The sequence below is a fragment of the Periplaneta americana genome, chromosome 14 (assembly GCF_040183065.1).
Source record: "Periplaneta americana isolate PAMFEO1 chromosome 14, P.americana_PAMFEO1_priV1, whole genome shotgun sequence".
NCBI classification, from domain to species: Eukaryota; Metazoa; Arthropoda; class Insecta; order Blattodea; family Blattidae; genus Periplaneta; species Periplaneta americana.
This window is the reverse complement of record NC_091130.1, coordinates 145960739-145978124: the sequence shown is the minus strand read 5'-3', so window position 1 is coordinate 145978124 and position 17386 is coordinate 145960739. Positions and strand designations below refer to the sequence as shown.

The 17386-nt window shown below is 34.5% G+C and overlaps 1 protein-coding gene across 1 annotated transcript in view; it reads right to left on the bottom strand.

Annotated features, from left to right (window-relative positions):
- LOC138713810 (activator of 90 kDa heat shock protein ATPase homolog 1) overlaps nucleotides 1-14300 on the bottom strand; it is a 30603-nt gene extending 16303 nt beyond the window's left edge. Inside the window, exons 1-7 of the mRNA XM_069846247.1 lie at nucleotides 14155-14300; nucleotides 9860-9972; nucleotides 9010-9089; nucleotides 7382-7578; nucleotides 5318-5438; nucleotides 2481-2575; nucleotides 1000-1125 (exon numbers count right to left, since the gene is read on the bottom strand). Of these exons, the coding sequence (XP_069702348.1) occupies nucleotides 1000-1125; nucleotides 2481-2575; nucleotides 5318-5438; nucleotides 7382-7578; nucleotides 9010-9089; nucleotides 9860-9939 (699 nt within the window). The 5' untranslated portion in view covers nucleotides 9940-9972; nucleotides 14155-14300. The remainder of the gene's footprint in view (nucleotides 1-999; nucleotides 1126-2480; nucleotides 2576-5317; nucleotides 5439-7381; nucleotides 7579-9009; nucleotides 9090-9859; nucleotides 9973-14154) is intronic.
- Between the last annotated feature and the right edge of the window lie 3086 nt (nucleotides 14301-17386).

The window sequence follows — 17386 nt, the reverse complement described above, 5'->3', positions numbered from 1 at the left end:
TACTCCACTATAAATGGGTCGCCACTGTGAAAGTTAATGTAGGAAGTTTCATTTCATACTCTGATTAGAATGAGCAAATAATAATAATAATAATAATAATAATAATAATAATAATAATAATAATAATAATAATAATGATGATGATGATGATGATGTGATGATGATGATAGTAGTAATACTTACTTACAAATGGCTTTTAAGGAACCCGAAGGTTCATTGCTGCCCTCACACTCAAATAAGCCCACCATCGGTCCCTATCCTGTGCAAGATTAATCCAGTCTCTATCATCATATCCCACCTCCCTCAAATCCATTTTAATATTATCCTCCCATCTACGTCTCGGCCTCCCTAAAGGTCTTTTTCCCTCCGGTCTCCCAACACTCTATATTAATTTCTGGATTCGCCCATACGTGCTACATGCCCTGCCCATCTCAAACGTCTGGATTTTAAGTTCCTAATTATGTCAGGTGAAGAATACAATGCGTGCAGTTCTGTGTTGTGTAACTTTCTCCATTCTCCTGTAACTTCATCCCGCTTAGCCCCAAATATTTTCCTAAGCACCTTATTCTCAAACACCCTTATTATTATTATTTCAATCATACAGTTTTGTTGCACTTATTCAGTTTTCTTAACAGAATATAGCTGCTAAAATCATATATAGGGTATTTCAAAATTATTACTATTACTGGACGTTCTTCAAGCGCAGTTACAGTAAGAAGGTGGAACATTACTGTATTGACGTAAAAACTCAATCTCATATTAAACTCTTCTTTCGAGGGATGCCAAAAGCAACACTTACTTCTTAACATCTATGCACGAAGAGTAAGTCACTATTGCTTTTTAATGTGTTTTATCATTATGAAATGGTTCTATGAAGTTTCAAGTACTGAAATGTATTAGTTATTCGTGTCCAGTAGTGTACAAATACAATACTTTACAAAGTCTGAAAACTATTATCTTTCACCAAGACAGCATGCTAAAATAACATTAGGTACATACTTCTGTTACAGTCATTGCATTGTAGAATTCTTCTCCCGTACACTGGAATTTTTCACTGAACTCCAATGTAGTGGTACTAATTTTGCAACCTCTAACCTCATTCTTTTCGGTGTGATTCATATGCACCTATAAAACAAAGACATTCATTAAACTTTTATTGACAAGTACTGTGGTCCGCATTTTAATGTTAGGTTTTGCAGAATTGACAGTTATTACAGAATGCTTTTTGTGACTTGGCAAACATTTCATTAATGCTTGGAGTTGACGTCACTAGTCAACTGAAAGAACGAAGGCAAACATTTCAGGATGCACACAGTCACAAGAGCTGAAAGTCAATCAGCTTATTTCAACGAACACTTAGCTTGTGTATGTACATTTTTTTCTCAGTGTCAGATGTTAAAAGGTACATTTAATGGTAATTCCATTTGTGACAGACACGACAAATGACTCTCTACAAAAATATAAAGATTTATTTCTACTTCAACATAACATTAGCAGACTTTTAAACTATATCAGATACAAAGTGCATGTACACAGCTACACTTTCATGTAAGGAGCAAGTATCAATCTCTATTTATTACAGATATCTAAGTACAAGTAATGTTGTGACAGACACGACAGAAAAAGGAACACAAATTAAAGGGAAGTCCGACAATGTACTATATCTTCCAATATTAGCAACTTCTTTTGTTAGTACTATAATCATAGAAAGGTAGAATATCCTTCTTTAATATGCTACAGATAGTTTTTCATTTGAAACATTTATGAAGTATATATTAAGCCCTATTCTCGTGACAGACACGACATACAAACTGTGACAGACACTACATATTCCAAATATGATTTACAAAATTACATGCATTTGCAAATTAAAGAACATCATTATCAAACTAGATATGTTGAAAATTTAGTTTAAGCCTATTATCAAATTGTGGCTCTGGTTGAATTTTTATAACCTGGTCTTTGTCAATATCAGCCTCATCACCAATAGCAGGCGAAAAGAATTTCTTGGACTTCCTCTCGTGCCGAAGGAATTTTACATGAAGTGTATCATCCTTGTCATATGTCTTCACTTCCAAACATCTTCAGTTCACAGTGCTGCCAGCATATGATTTATGCAAAAATACGGCCAATTATCTTTGATTTCATAAAATATAGACATTAAAGTCTCTGGTATAGCATTCAAGAATTGTCTAGAACCACTATGAGAAAATGGGAATTTGGTTGACATAATTATGGAATTACCCTAAAAATAACATAAAACATCATTGTGTTATGTACTTAGACCCAAGTATTATTATATTATGGTGAGTTTATTAATTATCCATATTACATAACCAAAGACAAGAAATGATACAGGAATTGACCTCGAAACTTTCTACCCAGTAGCCAATTGCTCTACCAAATGGGCAACCTGGTCACTCTAGTGGTACACTTATGCATAAAAACTGTACAAAGTTTACTTCCAGTAAAACACTCGCCTGTTTGTTGAAGCCTGCAGATAAACTTGCAACAGCATCATTCTTCGTTGTTTTGACTTCATCTTTTTTAGGTAAAATCATACCTTTAGAAAATTCTGCAAAAATAAGTAAATAATAACTAGAAAGTTCTTCAATAAACCAATGTAAATATACAGGGTGATTCACAAGAAAAGGCAAAAAAATTTAGGATACGATATCTTAGGCCATTTTGAGTGAAAAAGTTCATATGAACGTCCGTTTTCGAACGATGGCAGAGCTAGATGCATTTTTTTGGTAAAACATCTCGCCCCAATGTGAATCAGACGTTACTATATGCTGCGACATGAGACAATGAGTAATGTAACACTGAAATCTGCATTGCAAGCAACATAGAAAAATTGTAAAAATTGTAGAAAATTACTAAATTGTAAAACTATAAAAATTTGTAAAAATTGTAATTGTAATATTGTAAAATGTTGACATGTTCCACATCTTAAAGCTTTATTGCTCATGTAAGATCTATGGAATGAATGAATGAATGAATGAATGAATGAATGAATGAATGAATGAATGAATGAATGAATGAATGAATGAAGTTCATTCACTTCACAAACCAGGTGGTGGAACATTACAAATGTCCAATCGCCTGCCCTTGTCTGATGTAATGACAGAGAACCCGCAAATAACACGAATACACTATCACTTATCAGTAGGGAGCGGATTCCTATGTAATTAAATATTTTTTTTGGGTGTGATAAAACACAATTAACAAAGTTAAAAATTCCGAACATGAACTTTCCAAGTTTAAAACCCGAATTTTATTTCTCATAAAAACACATATTTTCACAAAAAAATTATGTAAATACATATTTTCAGGAAATCTATCATAAACACATAAATCTTGGAGTTTTTTTTTTTCTTAAATAACTTTTTACAAGAACTTTCAAATATTTTAAAACTAAATCAATTATATCACTCAGAAGTAGGCTATCTTTTTTTTAAGAATTCTTGGTTGCTTCGTGTTTCTAAGCGCTGTGTGGTGTATCCGTGATCCATTTTTGTAATAGTATCGCCTCAAATTCTGAGAACTGCTAGGCAGCATATCAGTGTTATTATTAGAGAATAAATTAACATGGACAAGGAGGAGAGATCTTGTAATACAAAATCAGGAATGCTTATTGTTGCTGAAGATGATTTCATTCCACGCTTTGTTTGTGAAACACAACAGATAAGAGCTCGGGTATGAACATTATTTAATTTAAACAAAACTCTCGCCTCTCGCTCATGTCTATCAAGTAAGGCAATATATCTTGTTGCGATTCCCTGTTATCGGGCTTCATCAATCGATATCCTTCAAGATATACTGAAAGATGGTTATTTAAAAAACGATTTGGCTTTCCTATTAGCAAATTTAAGCTTTTTGTGTGACACCATAAAAAAACCGGAAACATCCAAATACCTGTTGTCTGAAACAGGGAGGTACATGCCGTGGAAATTAAACTAAACTCGCTACCAGGTTCAGAAGCACAATTACTAAGGGATAAATTCCGGAATGTGTCTGGGAAAAACAGTGGATATAAAAAAATGTGTAAAGTTACTCAAGTATTGGAGGATATGTGTGTAGGTGAAATTGACGGTGTATGTGTTTGTGACATTCCTCTCTTTAAATATGCATGTCTGACGTCCTGTGATGTGGAAAGATCGTTTTCACAGTGTAAGTCGTTGTTCGGAGATAATCGGCATGTATCTGTGATGGAGAATTTGGAGATGACCTTTGTTATTCACTGCAATTCTCGGCCAACTACTAGCACTCAAGTGTGGTTGGTGCGTACCTAGTAACATTTTTTTTTTCAAGCTAAGTAAGGTATCTTGTCATACTTAAAAAAATATATATATTTTTTTATTTTTAGCAAATATTTTCGTACTTTTTAGCGCATAAAAAATAAATATATTTAAAATTTTTAGCACATAAAAATCCACTCCCTACTTATCAGTTCAGTCACCTACCTACAGTACAGTAGTTATACAGGTACAGTTATCGGAAGTGTTAAGGTGTGTTTTCAAGATACCTTATTAAATTTTCAACTACAGAATATGTCGATATTGTGTATGTTCACGGTTTGTGAGATGGAAGTTCCTTGCATGTCGTCGCTGAACATGAACAACACTTTCCGAATAGAAGGGTACCATATCGAAGAGTATTTACTGTCTATGGGGTTGGGTGAAAGACTTGGTATAGCAAAGGAAGGTGGAAACGAGAGAGGTGCTAATCGACCATATTGTGAATGCTGCATGCCGCATAAAGAACAGCTACGTGCAACTCTCCCGAGCCATGAGCGTGATTCATGCCCAAGCGCAACAGTGCATTGAAACAAAAGGAGGTACCTTTGAAAATGTGCGAAAACATCGACCCCGACATCTAGAATATTAGGTATGTATGCATACGTGAAAATAAACTTTAAATTTGTCAGTTATCAGTCTCTAAATGCGAGTTGGTACAATGGATTCCCAAAAGTTTTTGTGAAATCAAAGAGCCATATCTCTGTAACCATTCGAAAACGGACCTATATTCATATAAACTTTTGACTCAGAATGACTTCAAAATTCACATCCTAAATTTTTTACCTTTTCTCGTGAATCACCCTGTATAGAATTCATTTACATTAAAATTAAAAAATCTAAACAAAGAATGTTAAAGAAACCTCTAATTTGTCAAATAATTTTCATTATTTCTTATGGTATGTCTTTCAAATTTAAGAAATGTAACATGTCTACATACAAAGAAACGGACACGCAAAAAAAAAATATACACATATCACATACACATTAATACACACACAATACACTTTTTTGCTTACCTTCCTTAAGAGCAATTACATATTTACTTAATTGTTCCCTAATTACATCTTTTCCTTCTTTTAATAGGAACTCCTTAAGCTTGTCAGCTTCAGGATTCGAGTTTTTAAGTGAAACAACAATCTGAAACAAGTATTACATGTTAAGTTTTTTAACTTATTTAAGCAATGAACTAGAAACAACAACAATGGAACATGAAATAGATGTGTGGTGAAGAAGTAAAATCAGCTTGTGCATTGTAAATAACACTCACATTAAGATTTCATTCGATCAAAATTGTAACACGTTTAATGTTTTTAACTATAAGAAGTTTTAAAGTCTTAATCGAGTGTTAAAGGAAACATAAGAAACACCTACTTCTGCTGTAAATAACTATCTTCACTTGTTCCTTCTTGGTACATAACAATGAGTTTTAAAGTTTCAAAAGCAGGTTTCGAAAATGTTCCATTTACTATAATTTTGACATAGAAAAGTGATACTCGCAAATGTTTTCAATGTAGTGTCCTCAAAAATGTGTAGAAAATGAATACTTTCTGGTGATGTGATTTGAACGTGTGACCTCTAGTATAAAGTCCTGTCAGGATAATCATTATATTAGGAGAACGATCTGGCGAGGTGAACAAAATGACATGATCAAACTACTGATGATGGAGTAATGTTAAAGAAAATGTCAGGACAGCATACCTTCACAATATGTAGGATCAGTTCATTCACCTGGTATAATATAATTATATGCATACTAGTGGCTTGTGCAGCAAATGCTGCAAACTAAGTTCATTAGACATTCAAATAAAAATGTTTCAGATTTATTTTCAATGAAGAATACCAAACATTTTGAAACTTATTTGCTTCTATAATAATGAAACATACTCCCTCTGATTTTATTTATTTATTTATTTTTTTTTTTTTATTTATTTATTTATTTATTTTTTTTTTTTTTGCCAAATACTTTTTCTTGAACCTATCCACCTTAGTTTTTGAGTTTCAACGTGAAGATGCAAGTAACAATGTCAGGATGATCAGCAGGTTTTTCATGTGGGAGTAAAGCAGTAGCTATTTCAGGTTATTGTGAATTTTAGGTGAAAGTTAAAAAAAAAAGTCAGGTTTGCTATGCTTTCGAACAATAGACATAGCATGTTAGCATAGCTGCTGCATGTAGAGAGTAAAATCATTTTATCCTGCTAAGAGATCTTGCTGAAATGATCAGGTGACTATCTTATCTTATCAGTAAGTAATACCGTTTGTTCTTTCCTTGGGAACTTTAATTTTTGCGCTCTCTCGAGCCATTACTGAAGAGAATGACGCATATAAATATCTACACCACACCGCCATTAAGTATATGAAAAAAAAAAACCAACTCTACTTGATCAATAACTATAAAAATATTTGATTTTAATAACAATATTATCTTACATAAGTTTTGTAGTTATATAATATATAATAGCCGCCACTCAGTAAATTATTGAAAATATGAAGATCTAACTTAAGATATTCTCTACATCTACTTATATAACCCCAAAACATTTCACTTTCATATTAATATAGCATTAATATATATAATTAATGAAAAATAGTCGCATCATGGCATTAACTATAATAATATTTCATTTCTAATGGTAATAATGTCATCAAACCACCTCAAGTTTTGTAGATTTTAATATCCAATACACAGCTGTACTCAGAAAATTACACACTGTAAAATCAGACCTGTAAATTATTTTTAATAAGTTTTGATGTTTTTAATAACGAATTGAATTTGAACTCTAAATAAATCAGCAGTCCTGCAGGTTATGACTTTCGTGTAATAGCCTATTGTTTATTGTAGTGTGTGTTTTGTTTTATTCTGAAATGCAATTAGTTCTCGTAACTGACGAAAGATGGATTTTGGAAAATAGAAAAATTATGTAGGAAAAGTAACGCTTCACTGAAAGTTACTGTTTTTTTTTTTAAATCCTTGGATACCAAGCTCGGGTCATTCATTAAAATCCGTTCAGCCATTTTCGCGTAATTTCCTTTACCAGTTCAAATTATATATATAGATTTTGGTACATTAAGTAATTACTTACATCAATTTCGGAGACATCATTTTCTTCACTAAGATTGGGAATATTTATGGTGCCTTCCGCTTCTTTGTCTCCGCCCTCTAACGTGCCCGTCCACTTAAGTACAATGTCCCACTCATAAAAAAATATTAACTTTCCTTTCCGATTATTCGCTACAGCCTCTCCTTCACACTTTTCAACTTCTGTGATCTTACATTTTGCTGGAAAATGAAATAAAGTAAATTAGTGTTATATACACAGAACACAAGAAAATATTTTCTCTCTTTAATGAATCTTCATAAGAAAAGAACTTTGTTAAAATTTAAAATCATATATCAAGTGAAGGAATGGTTTTGAAAGTCCTTTTCTGTGCTATACAAAAATGTCTTTTTTTCGCACGATGGAAATTTTGCGCCAAACATGCATTCCTACCGAATTCTTTCCAGAGATAATATTACTACCATTTCATTTTCTTGTTTATAAGATTTGATACAATGAATTTTTCATGGTTGTAAGAGTGAATTAGCAGAAACGAGAAATTTGAAACATAGTGCAGATGAGAAGAGGGGACAACTGGTACAGAAATGAAGATGTTCTCCTTTAGAATTCCTTTGTAGAGTCATAAGATGAATGGAAAAACAGACTCAATGGAGGGTAAGAATAATGCAATGCTAACTATGAAAGTAAGTGGACGTGTATAAATAAAGTGGCAGGACAAAAATACACGTTAAAGAATATTTAACAAAATATAAAGTATATTGAAAGCAAATTTTGAAAGAAACAAACGCATAGATCAACTCTTTACCCATGCTCCAAGAATAAAATACCACAATTACATAAGCTAAGCACTGACTCAAATACTAACTTAAATACCAAGAAGAGAAAAATGTACTCCATACAAAAAGATAAGATAAACACTAACCTAACCTATCTGCAATGTACTAACTTTCTAGACTTCAACAATACAGTAAAAGCCTGATATAGCACTGTCCGATTTACCGCGATTCCGTAATTAATGCAGGGAAAGTATGTCTCCTAGTAAAAAACATAAAATATACAATATATTTAGTGAATATAGACATTAAAAAAATTAATGTAAAAAATAATACTAAATAAAGCATTCCTGCAGTGTAATGTGATGCATCAGCAGGTATATGCACAGCCCTTAGTGGACCAATAACCTTTTCTTCAGAGTTGTAAAACTGCATTTCAAGGGATTCTGCAAATCACAAGAATGCAACATTGCCTAGACAAGGAGCATCACTATCAAGGGACACCACTGGTGCTACAACATATTTTGTTCTGAAATCCATTAGTTTGCCAGGTATAGAATTTCTAAGTATCCTTCCCTCTCTCCCAAAACAGAAAAATAAAACTGTTCCCTCTGTACAATAATACGCAATTTGTAGCGAGCAACAGTAAAAAAGGAACTGATCTGTCACTCATATGGGCAGCAATCTACTATTGGTTCTTGCCACATGCAGGAGTTTTGCAATTCAGTGTAAGTATTCTTACCCATAAAATAAAAAATAAGAGCATTTCACGGTCTTGCATGTCTAAAATGTCCTCCCTTGACATTAATTATAAATAAATTGTACACCTAAAGAGCTATATTACATGTTTCACATACTTCCAATGAATAAATTGCTTACCGATATCATTTTCAATTTTCAAATTGTTAAGAAGTTCCTTTATTTTTTCCACAGACCAACCACAAGCATTTTTTTCCGTCCTGAAACAAAGATGAAGAAAACTATTATACAAGGAAAGTATGATGTGTGATGCTGAAAAATTTATCACGCGTAACTGAAGTTCATTTTCCGACCAAAGTCATCAGTAGGCACTTTTCAACAATGTGGCCTCCGCGATCTCCAAATTTCAATCCGGTCGACTTTTGGTTGTGGAGTTACCTTAAAGAACGAGTTTTCCTGACACATCCAACAACCCTACTCCAACTGAAAGCTGCCATCTCGCAAGAAATTGCCAATATTCCAAGACAATATCTGCAAAATGCTGTCCATGGTGTCACAGACAGAATGCTGTATGTTGAACAAGAGAATGACGGACATCTTCCCAAAATTGTGTAAACCCCGTTGTTTGCCCAACACTGTTTTTCCCCGATCTCAAATATTATAATATTTATAGTGGTTTAATGTTTGAACTGACTTTTGAAATAGCCTACTCTATACATCAGTTTTAACTTCAGAAGATCTGAACAATGAGGTAATACAACTTCAATACAAAATTTTAACTCATAAAAAACAATACGATAAAGTTTGCTCTTTGGAGTAGGTTTAATTTATTTATTTCATTGATCTTAGTTGAAAGTACACAGGCATGTTGTCCATAAAAGTACCTTCACATAAATAACTAAATTACAAAAATAAATAATAACACACAAGCAAAACACATTGCTTACAGCAGAACTTATAATAATATGTAGAATGAGAGATTGGAATATAAAGCCAGAGGAAAGTAGCTAATTGTAATATTTATCCTTACCAATGCCAATTGTTAACATTTGTAGCATCTGGACGTTCTTCAACAATCCATCGAGGATCACCTTCTCCCCATTTGGCCATTTTGTATGCAAGATATTCACTCTAGAAGGCGACCTAAAAAAAACACACAAATTAACTCTGTTCGATAATAATGTTCCACTAATAACCAGTCATCAGGCAGTATACCTTATTTTATTTCAATGAGTGCAGTTCAGTGGCTCCTTTGAACACCCATTTACAGATTTATGACTTCCTACACAAACACCTCCGACAATTCCATCCTGTCCCCTAGTCCCAACATTGCACAGTTGTCACAATCCTGATGACCTTCGAAATTATGCAGTGAAACTGACGGGATTCTTGGAATTCGGAAAAGATGCGGCAACTCTGCCTCCACGTGCATTTCATGGGCACCTGTCTATTCTTCTGAACGAGGGTTGTGATTGGTTACAAGAGAAGACAAGATTTCCGTCATAGTATGGAAGACATTTATTTATGACAACCAATTAGTAGGGGGCAGTAGAAGGTCTGTCGGCAAAGTCCTTTCTATGAAACTGCACTCCATGAAAAAAAATAGAATATATCAGCTTTCAATGGGGGATTCAAGTGCGAAGCCAACAGTATTAAGTCAGTCTTTTCTGTCTATCAATGTCTACAACCAAACCCTTTAACTCTATTAAATATAGAATATAATCTAAATTTAACAGAAGAAATACTGAAATCAGAAGTAAACACTTAGTGAAACAATTGTCTTTAGAGACAATTAATATTAGGTATCCTCCACAAAACTGGCTTCATTTATACACCGACGGATCCTTGATCTCCAAAGAACAAGGTGCCGGTGCAGGTGTTACGTGCTGTCTCTTCTCACTTTATAGATCTCTTGGATATGGAACAACAAGTTTTGATGGTGAAATCATTGCAATAAGTGAATGTCTCAGGAATCTTCTATGCCACATCAATAAATTTAGGAATGCAGTTATATTGTCAGACTCCAAAGCAGCTATTCTATCAATCGTCTCTAAACACACACCATCTCAAACAGCAGAAATAACTAAAATGCTCTCTCAATTATTATCACTTAATAAAAGAATTGTATTCCAATGGATACCATCCCATTGTGGAATCCTGGGAAATGAGAATGTGGATGCTTTAGCAAAGAAGGGCAGCACTGCTACTTACAGACCTGTTACTAAATCTACGTATTACTCTGTGAAAAGATTTATTAAATCTACATACTTAGACTTCAACAAACAAAAAAAGGGAAAAAATGGAACTCTCTGCATCAAAATCCACAGTTAATTCCCGACTTACCACGAAAATCGTCTGTAGCTGCATTTAGATTGGCAACAGGCCATGATTGTTTGGCCAAACACCTGCATAGAATTGGAATATATCAGTCCCCTAACTGCCCATTGTGCAACTCAAACCAAGAAATGGATTCGGAACACCTCAAAATCTGTGCTTCAGTGGCTAGTCATGATAATATCTTTGAAAAATATTGGAGTGCAAGAGGTCAAATGACTTTATTGTCAAACGCCTGGCATCAGAAAACAACAACAACAACATGCTTTATCTTTCGTTATTTTTTCTTACACATCCATTATCTTTACTTTTTATTTTTGAACTGAAGGTAGAAATGGGAAAATGTCACACTTTTGTGTAACAGGAAGTAGTTATGTCAGGCAGCGATTGTGGCCTGAGGGCTTGCACAACAGTCTGAGGTTAAGCATTTCCCGTGATCAACTGTTTGGTGTTGTCTATCGATTCTGCTACAACTACATCACCCTGGTCCAATGGAATTCATGCTCTCCATCCCCTGGGACTTCAGTAGCGTCCTCATATCGATGCCATTTCCACTGAAAATTTGCCTTCCTTTCGCAGCACTCTTGTACAAATACTGTTCATTCATAAAAAAAAAAAAAAAAAAAAAAAAAAAAAAAAAAAAAAAAAAAAAACTCAGATAACTAGCGCTGAGGTAGTTCCGGCGATTTCTGAAGTGAGTGGGTTATTTTACGTCGATGTATCAACATCTGAATGAAATGAAGGTAATAATGTCAGTGAAACGAGTCCGGGGTCCAGCACCGATAGTTACCCAGTATTTGCTCATATTGAGTTGAGAGAAAACCAGCGGAAAGAAACCTCAACCAGGTAACTTGTTCCAACCGGGATTCGAACCCGAGCCACGCACTAACTGTTACTCCACAGTTGTGGACTTCGGAAGTGAAAATCGTTGGATTTATTTTAAGGAATTTTTTGTGAAGATAAAGTTGATTGTATATGCAAGGCATAATAAAAGCCTAAACTAACCAAATCGAACGTGTCAAAGATTCTTACTTGTATACAATGTATATAAACGCGTATGAAGGGAACTACCTCAGCACTATTTTAGTCGAAACTTACAGCCTACGCGAAAGACAAACTTCAGAGACCACATACAATTTTTCTGATGAATCTGTTGTCCACTATAAAAACAACTTTTTACATATGCACCAAAAAAGATTATGGGTAATTTCTCAAAATGTGTCATTGCACATAGACCAGTTTTACAATAAAACTAAAATTAGTGTATGCAAGGTATACTAAAACCTTAAACTAACCTAACCTGTTACAGATTCAGGTTAGGTTAGTTTATGGTTTTAGTGTACCTTGCATACACTAAGTTTAAGTTTACTGTGTCTATGTACAGCGACAGATTTTCGAAAATTACCATATTTTAACAATGAAGCTGAATGGCACTTCTCGGCAACAGCTCATGGCAAAGAACCATGTGACGAGTTGGTGGGACAGTGAATAAAAAGGTTGGAAGCTAGAGCCAAGTCTCCAGAAGTCATTTGAAGATTAACCAATAGCTTCGGAACAGCTCTATGACTGGGAAAAAGGAAACACACTTGGAATTGCTTCTGTCTTTATTTCACAAGAGAAACGTTGTAGGAGTTTTTTGTCAGACCTCTTTAGCAAAGCATGAACTGTGCCAGGAACTCTATAAAATGTATGAATTCACACCTTCTGAATACAAAAAAATCTTGTTAAAGCTTTCTCCTTTTCATCGCTATCAGTTGAACAGGAGTTAATATGCTGTTAAAGAAATGGGTGATTATGCAATTTAATTGCAATGTACAATTACAGTTGGTAGCTACGATGCATTTTATCCAAACATGAAAATGAAAATGAAGTGAAACTACCATTTCTTCACTCAGCAGACAAAGCTCCTGTACTTACTACAAATTCAAACGTGTAGATCCTATCAACTGATATTCTACGTCTACGGAAACTGAATCCCTGTAACAGCAACTGGTCGTGCTATACTCTGTCACATCATGTAGATCATAAAATTGTTTATGTCTTTCAGCAGTTCATCATATCTAGAAAGGGCTAAATAATGACAAATTTTGTAAAATCACAAGAAAATTATGAAACATTGCACATAAACAATTACCGGTATGTTAAATATAAAATTGAAAGTTGTAGACTCATAGCTATAGCTATCTAAAATAATTTATTTTTTTTTTTTTTCCAGAAAAATAAATTTGAAAATTGTAGGTGAATTTTGGGAAAAATACATACAAACCCCTTTGTGTTATATAGGAAAGCTAAACCTCATTAAAAGATCTTTAAAGAGAGACCAAAATCATCTTTATAATGTGTTATCACGTCAAGAAAAATTTACCATTTCCTAAGCAAAATAAAGAATTTTCTGTGGACAATTTTTAACAAAATTTTCGTAACTTTTGACGCTTAAATGCTCCCTCAAATGCCAGTAGGAATCCAACAATTTAGTACATTTTTTTTTCTTTTTTACACCACTATGATTACAGTATTTCTGAATTTTATTAAAATACAAGAAGGTACGTCTGAAACAGTATGCTGAAATAACTCGAGGATAAACTCCAGAACACGGTACCCTACCTTCCCCTCTACCCCCACCGCACCTACTCATAACCAGCACATAGATGAAAGTCAACACTATTTAATATGTCTCCCTCCGTTGAAACCTATTCTGAACAGTAGCATCATTACAATAAATTTACAAAACCTGAATTAATTATGAATTTACCTTCCAAATTTTGTATTTATGTAAACAAAAAAAAAAGTTTGAATATTAGGATGACTAGTGAGGAGAAAAAAATGCCGAATAAAATCTGACAATGTTCCATCTATGATTAAACATTAATTACCCTGCGCAAAGTAGTACAAAATAGGCCTATTAACAGCCCATCACAAGGTTAAAATCCACTCCGTTTCATCCTAAGTTGTTCCACATGAAAACACAACCTAATTATGTCATAACAATACCTTTAATAAAGTGAAATCCGGTTAGTAGTGCAGCCGACTAATAACGTACAACCACGATATCCCAAGAACCTGTAACAAACTTCTACACTTCGAAGTTTCTAGAGTCCCACTGCAGTGAAGGAGACACTCTTCTCAAAATTCTCAAATATTCTGGAAACGGAAATGACGATTGCGAATATCAGGTTGTCCAACAGCTGCCAAAATCAAAGATGTTATATATCAACATCACCGCGCTAAACGCAGTTTTCGCTGTCCTGTCTTTGCATTGATTTGATTTCTTTTTAGTGGATTATTTTAAGACGCTGTATCAACATCTCAGGTTATTTAGCGTCTGAATTAAATGAAGGTGACAATGCTGGTGAAATGAGTCCGTGATCCAGCACCAATAGTTACCTAGCATTTGCTCATATTGGGTTCAGGGAAGACCCCGCAAAAACCCTCAACCAGGTAACTTGCCCCGACCGGGATTCGAATCTGGGCATTCTGGTTTCGCGGTCAGACACGCCTGCCTTCATCCAAACTCAATATTTACAAGAGTGTTCGCGAGGTCACACTGATCATCAAAAACTCTCCAGATTCAGATGGGAGTACCGTTAGCGTACTAAATTGAGCGCGGGGGTTTTCAAACCTGGTTAAGTCTCCTATCATAGATTCTATCGTGTATGACCAAACGTAATTAAAAATATGCAAGTGTGGTAGCAAAGAGAAAGTGGTTGAACTGGTAAAAAAAAAACCAGAAACCAGATTTCAATTTTAATACGTACAAAGGTTATTAAGCACATAATATAACAGGGTGCGAACTGAAGGGTGGGGGGGGGGAGGAAGATATCAGGGATCGTTCTCCCTGGAATTCCCTGCTGAAAAGGTATTTATTAGTACCTGGCACCCTGCTAGGGACAACATTATCTTCATCAGGTGCCTAATGTCTAAACTAGTTCCTGTATTTTGTGTATTATTAATGCAACACAAAATGATCTTCTTTTAATACAAGTTGAGCGTGACAACAAGAGTCAGCCAACATTACTTATTTTTGTGGCCAGTATTTTTATGCACCATTAGAATTTTAATTTCATTCAATTCGCATTTTGTGATATAGTATTATTCGTTACCAAGGACAAGATGAGCACAAGGCATATGATCAGCGTGACTGTGGATGTTCATTATAAATATCGCTCAGATAAGCATCCCAGTAGCCAGGTTATTACTCGTGCCGAAAATAATAGCTTTTAAAGAACCCAGAGGTTCACTGCCACCCTCACATGAGCCTGCCATCAGTCCTTATTCTGATAAAGGTTAACCCAGTCCCTAGAATCACATCCCACCTTCCTCAGATCCATTTTAATATTATCCTCCCATCTACGTCTCGGCCCTCCAAAAGTCTTTTTTTTTTTCAGGTCTTCCAACACTCTATATGCACGTCTGTATTCGCCCATATGTGCTACATGCCCTGTCCATCTCAAACGTCTGGATTTAATGTTCCTAATTATGTCAGGTGAAGAATACAATGCATGCAGCTCTGCGTTGTGTAACTTTCTCCATTCTCCTGTAACTTCATCCCTCTTAGCCCCAAATATTTTCCTAAATACCTTATTCTCGAACACTCTTAACCTCTGATCCTCTCTCAACGTTTCACAACCATACAGAACAACCAGTAATATAACTGTTTTATAAATTCTAGTTTTCAATTTTTTTGAGACAAGACTGGATAATATAAGCTTCTCGGCCGAATAGTAACAGGCATTTCCCATATTTATTCTGCGTTTAATTTCCTCTTGAGTGTCATTTATATTAGTTAGTGTTGCTCCAAGATATTTGAATTTTTATTTATTTATTCTGGTATAGTTAAGGCCATCAGGCCTTCTCTTCCACCTTCCCAAAGGATAAATTTTCAGTTGTTTGTATTTCCATTTTGTACTACGTTCTGGTCACGAGACATAATCACACACTTTGTTTTTTTCGGGATTTACTTCCAAACCTATATATTTATCAGTTCCAAGTAAAATTCCCCTGTTTTCCCTAATATTTTGTGGATTTTCTCCTAACATATTCACATCATTTGCATAAACAAGCAGCTAATGTAATCTGTTCAATTCCAAATTGTTTTCCTGGGCTTTCCTAATGGCATATTCGAGACTAGAGCAAAGTTACAAAGTAAGGTGATAGTGCTTCTTTTTGCTTTAGTCCACAGTGAACTGGAAGAGTCAGGCAGAAACTGGCCTATTTACTGAGACACATTTTAATTAATCGAATTAGTTTCTTAGGAATATCAAATTCTATAAGAATATTACACAAAACTTTTCTCTTAACCCAGTCATGGCCTTTTTGAAATCTATGAATAACTGATGTATTGTAATATTAATATTAGAAGAGAAAAATTCGCTCCGACGCTGGGGAACGAACCCAGGTCCTTGGTTCTACATTGAGCTATGCCAAAGTCCAATACACAGCAACAGATCGAACTTCCCTCCTCCAGTGTTTTTTCCCTTTGTGGCCTGACTCCAAGTTGGGCATGTATGTTGACATTTTATTTTAAGTTAACTGCCATTATACAAGGAGTGCACTCAATTGAGTGACTTGGTGGCCGGGATTCCACAGTAATGTGCACAGTAGTCTGTACAGAAATATGTACTGTTACTAGAACAATCTATGTGAAGATTATTGTTTTTTGTTCCTACAGAATATAATCTGTTATAGTAACAATTAATATTAGAGTGTGTTCCTTGTATAATGGCAGTTGACTTAATATAAAATGTCAACATAGATGCCCAACTTGGAGTCAGGCCACAAAGGGAAAAACACTGGAGAGGGGAGTTCGTTCAGGTGCTGTGGATTGGATTTCGGTGTAGCTCAATGGTGAGAGTGCTTGGTACGTACAACCAAGGACCCGGGTTCGATCCCTGGTGCCAGAGCGAATTTTTCTCTTCTAATATTAATTGTTACCGTAACAGATATATGCTGTAGGAACAAAAAATAATAATCTTTACGTAGATATTAGTTTAATAAAGTATAGTAATTGCTTAATCTAGTACGAATTGTAATTATTAATAGCTTAACTTGTCACTTCCTAAGAACAAGAGTAATGACCAGAAACTGATTAAGTTTGCATATTTTTTAATTAATAGTATCACTACTGTAAGAACACATTTGAGTGAACATTTTCAATCCTGTTACATATCTTAGCTCACAACTTGCCATATTCATGGGTATAAAGCGACATTCATATGTTAATGAC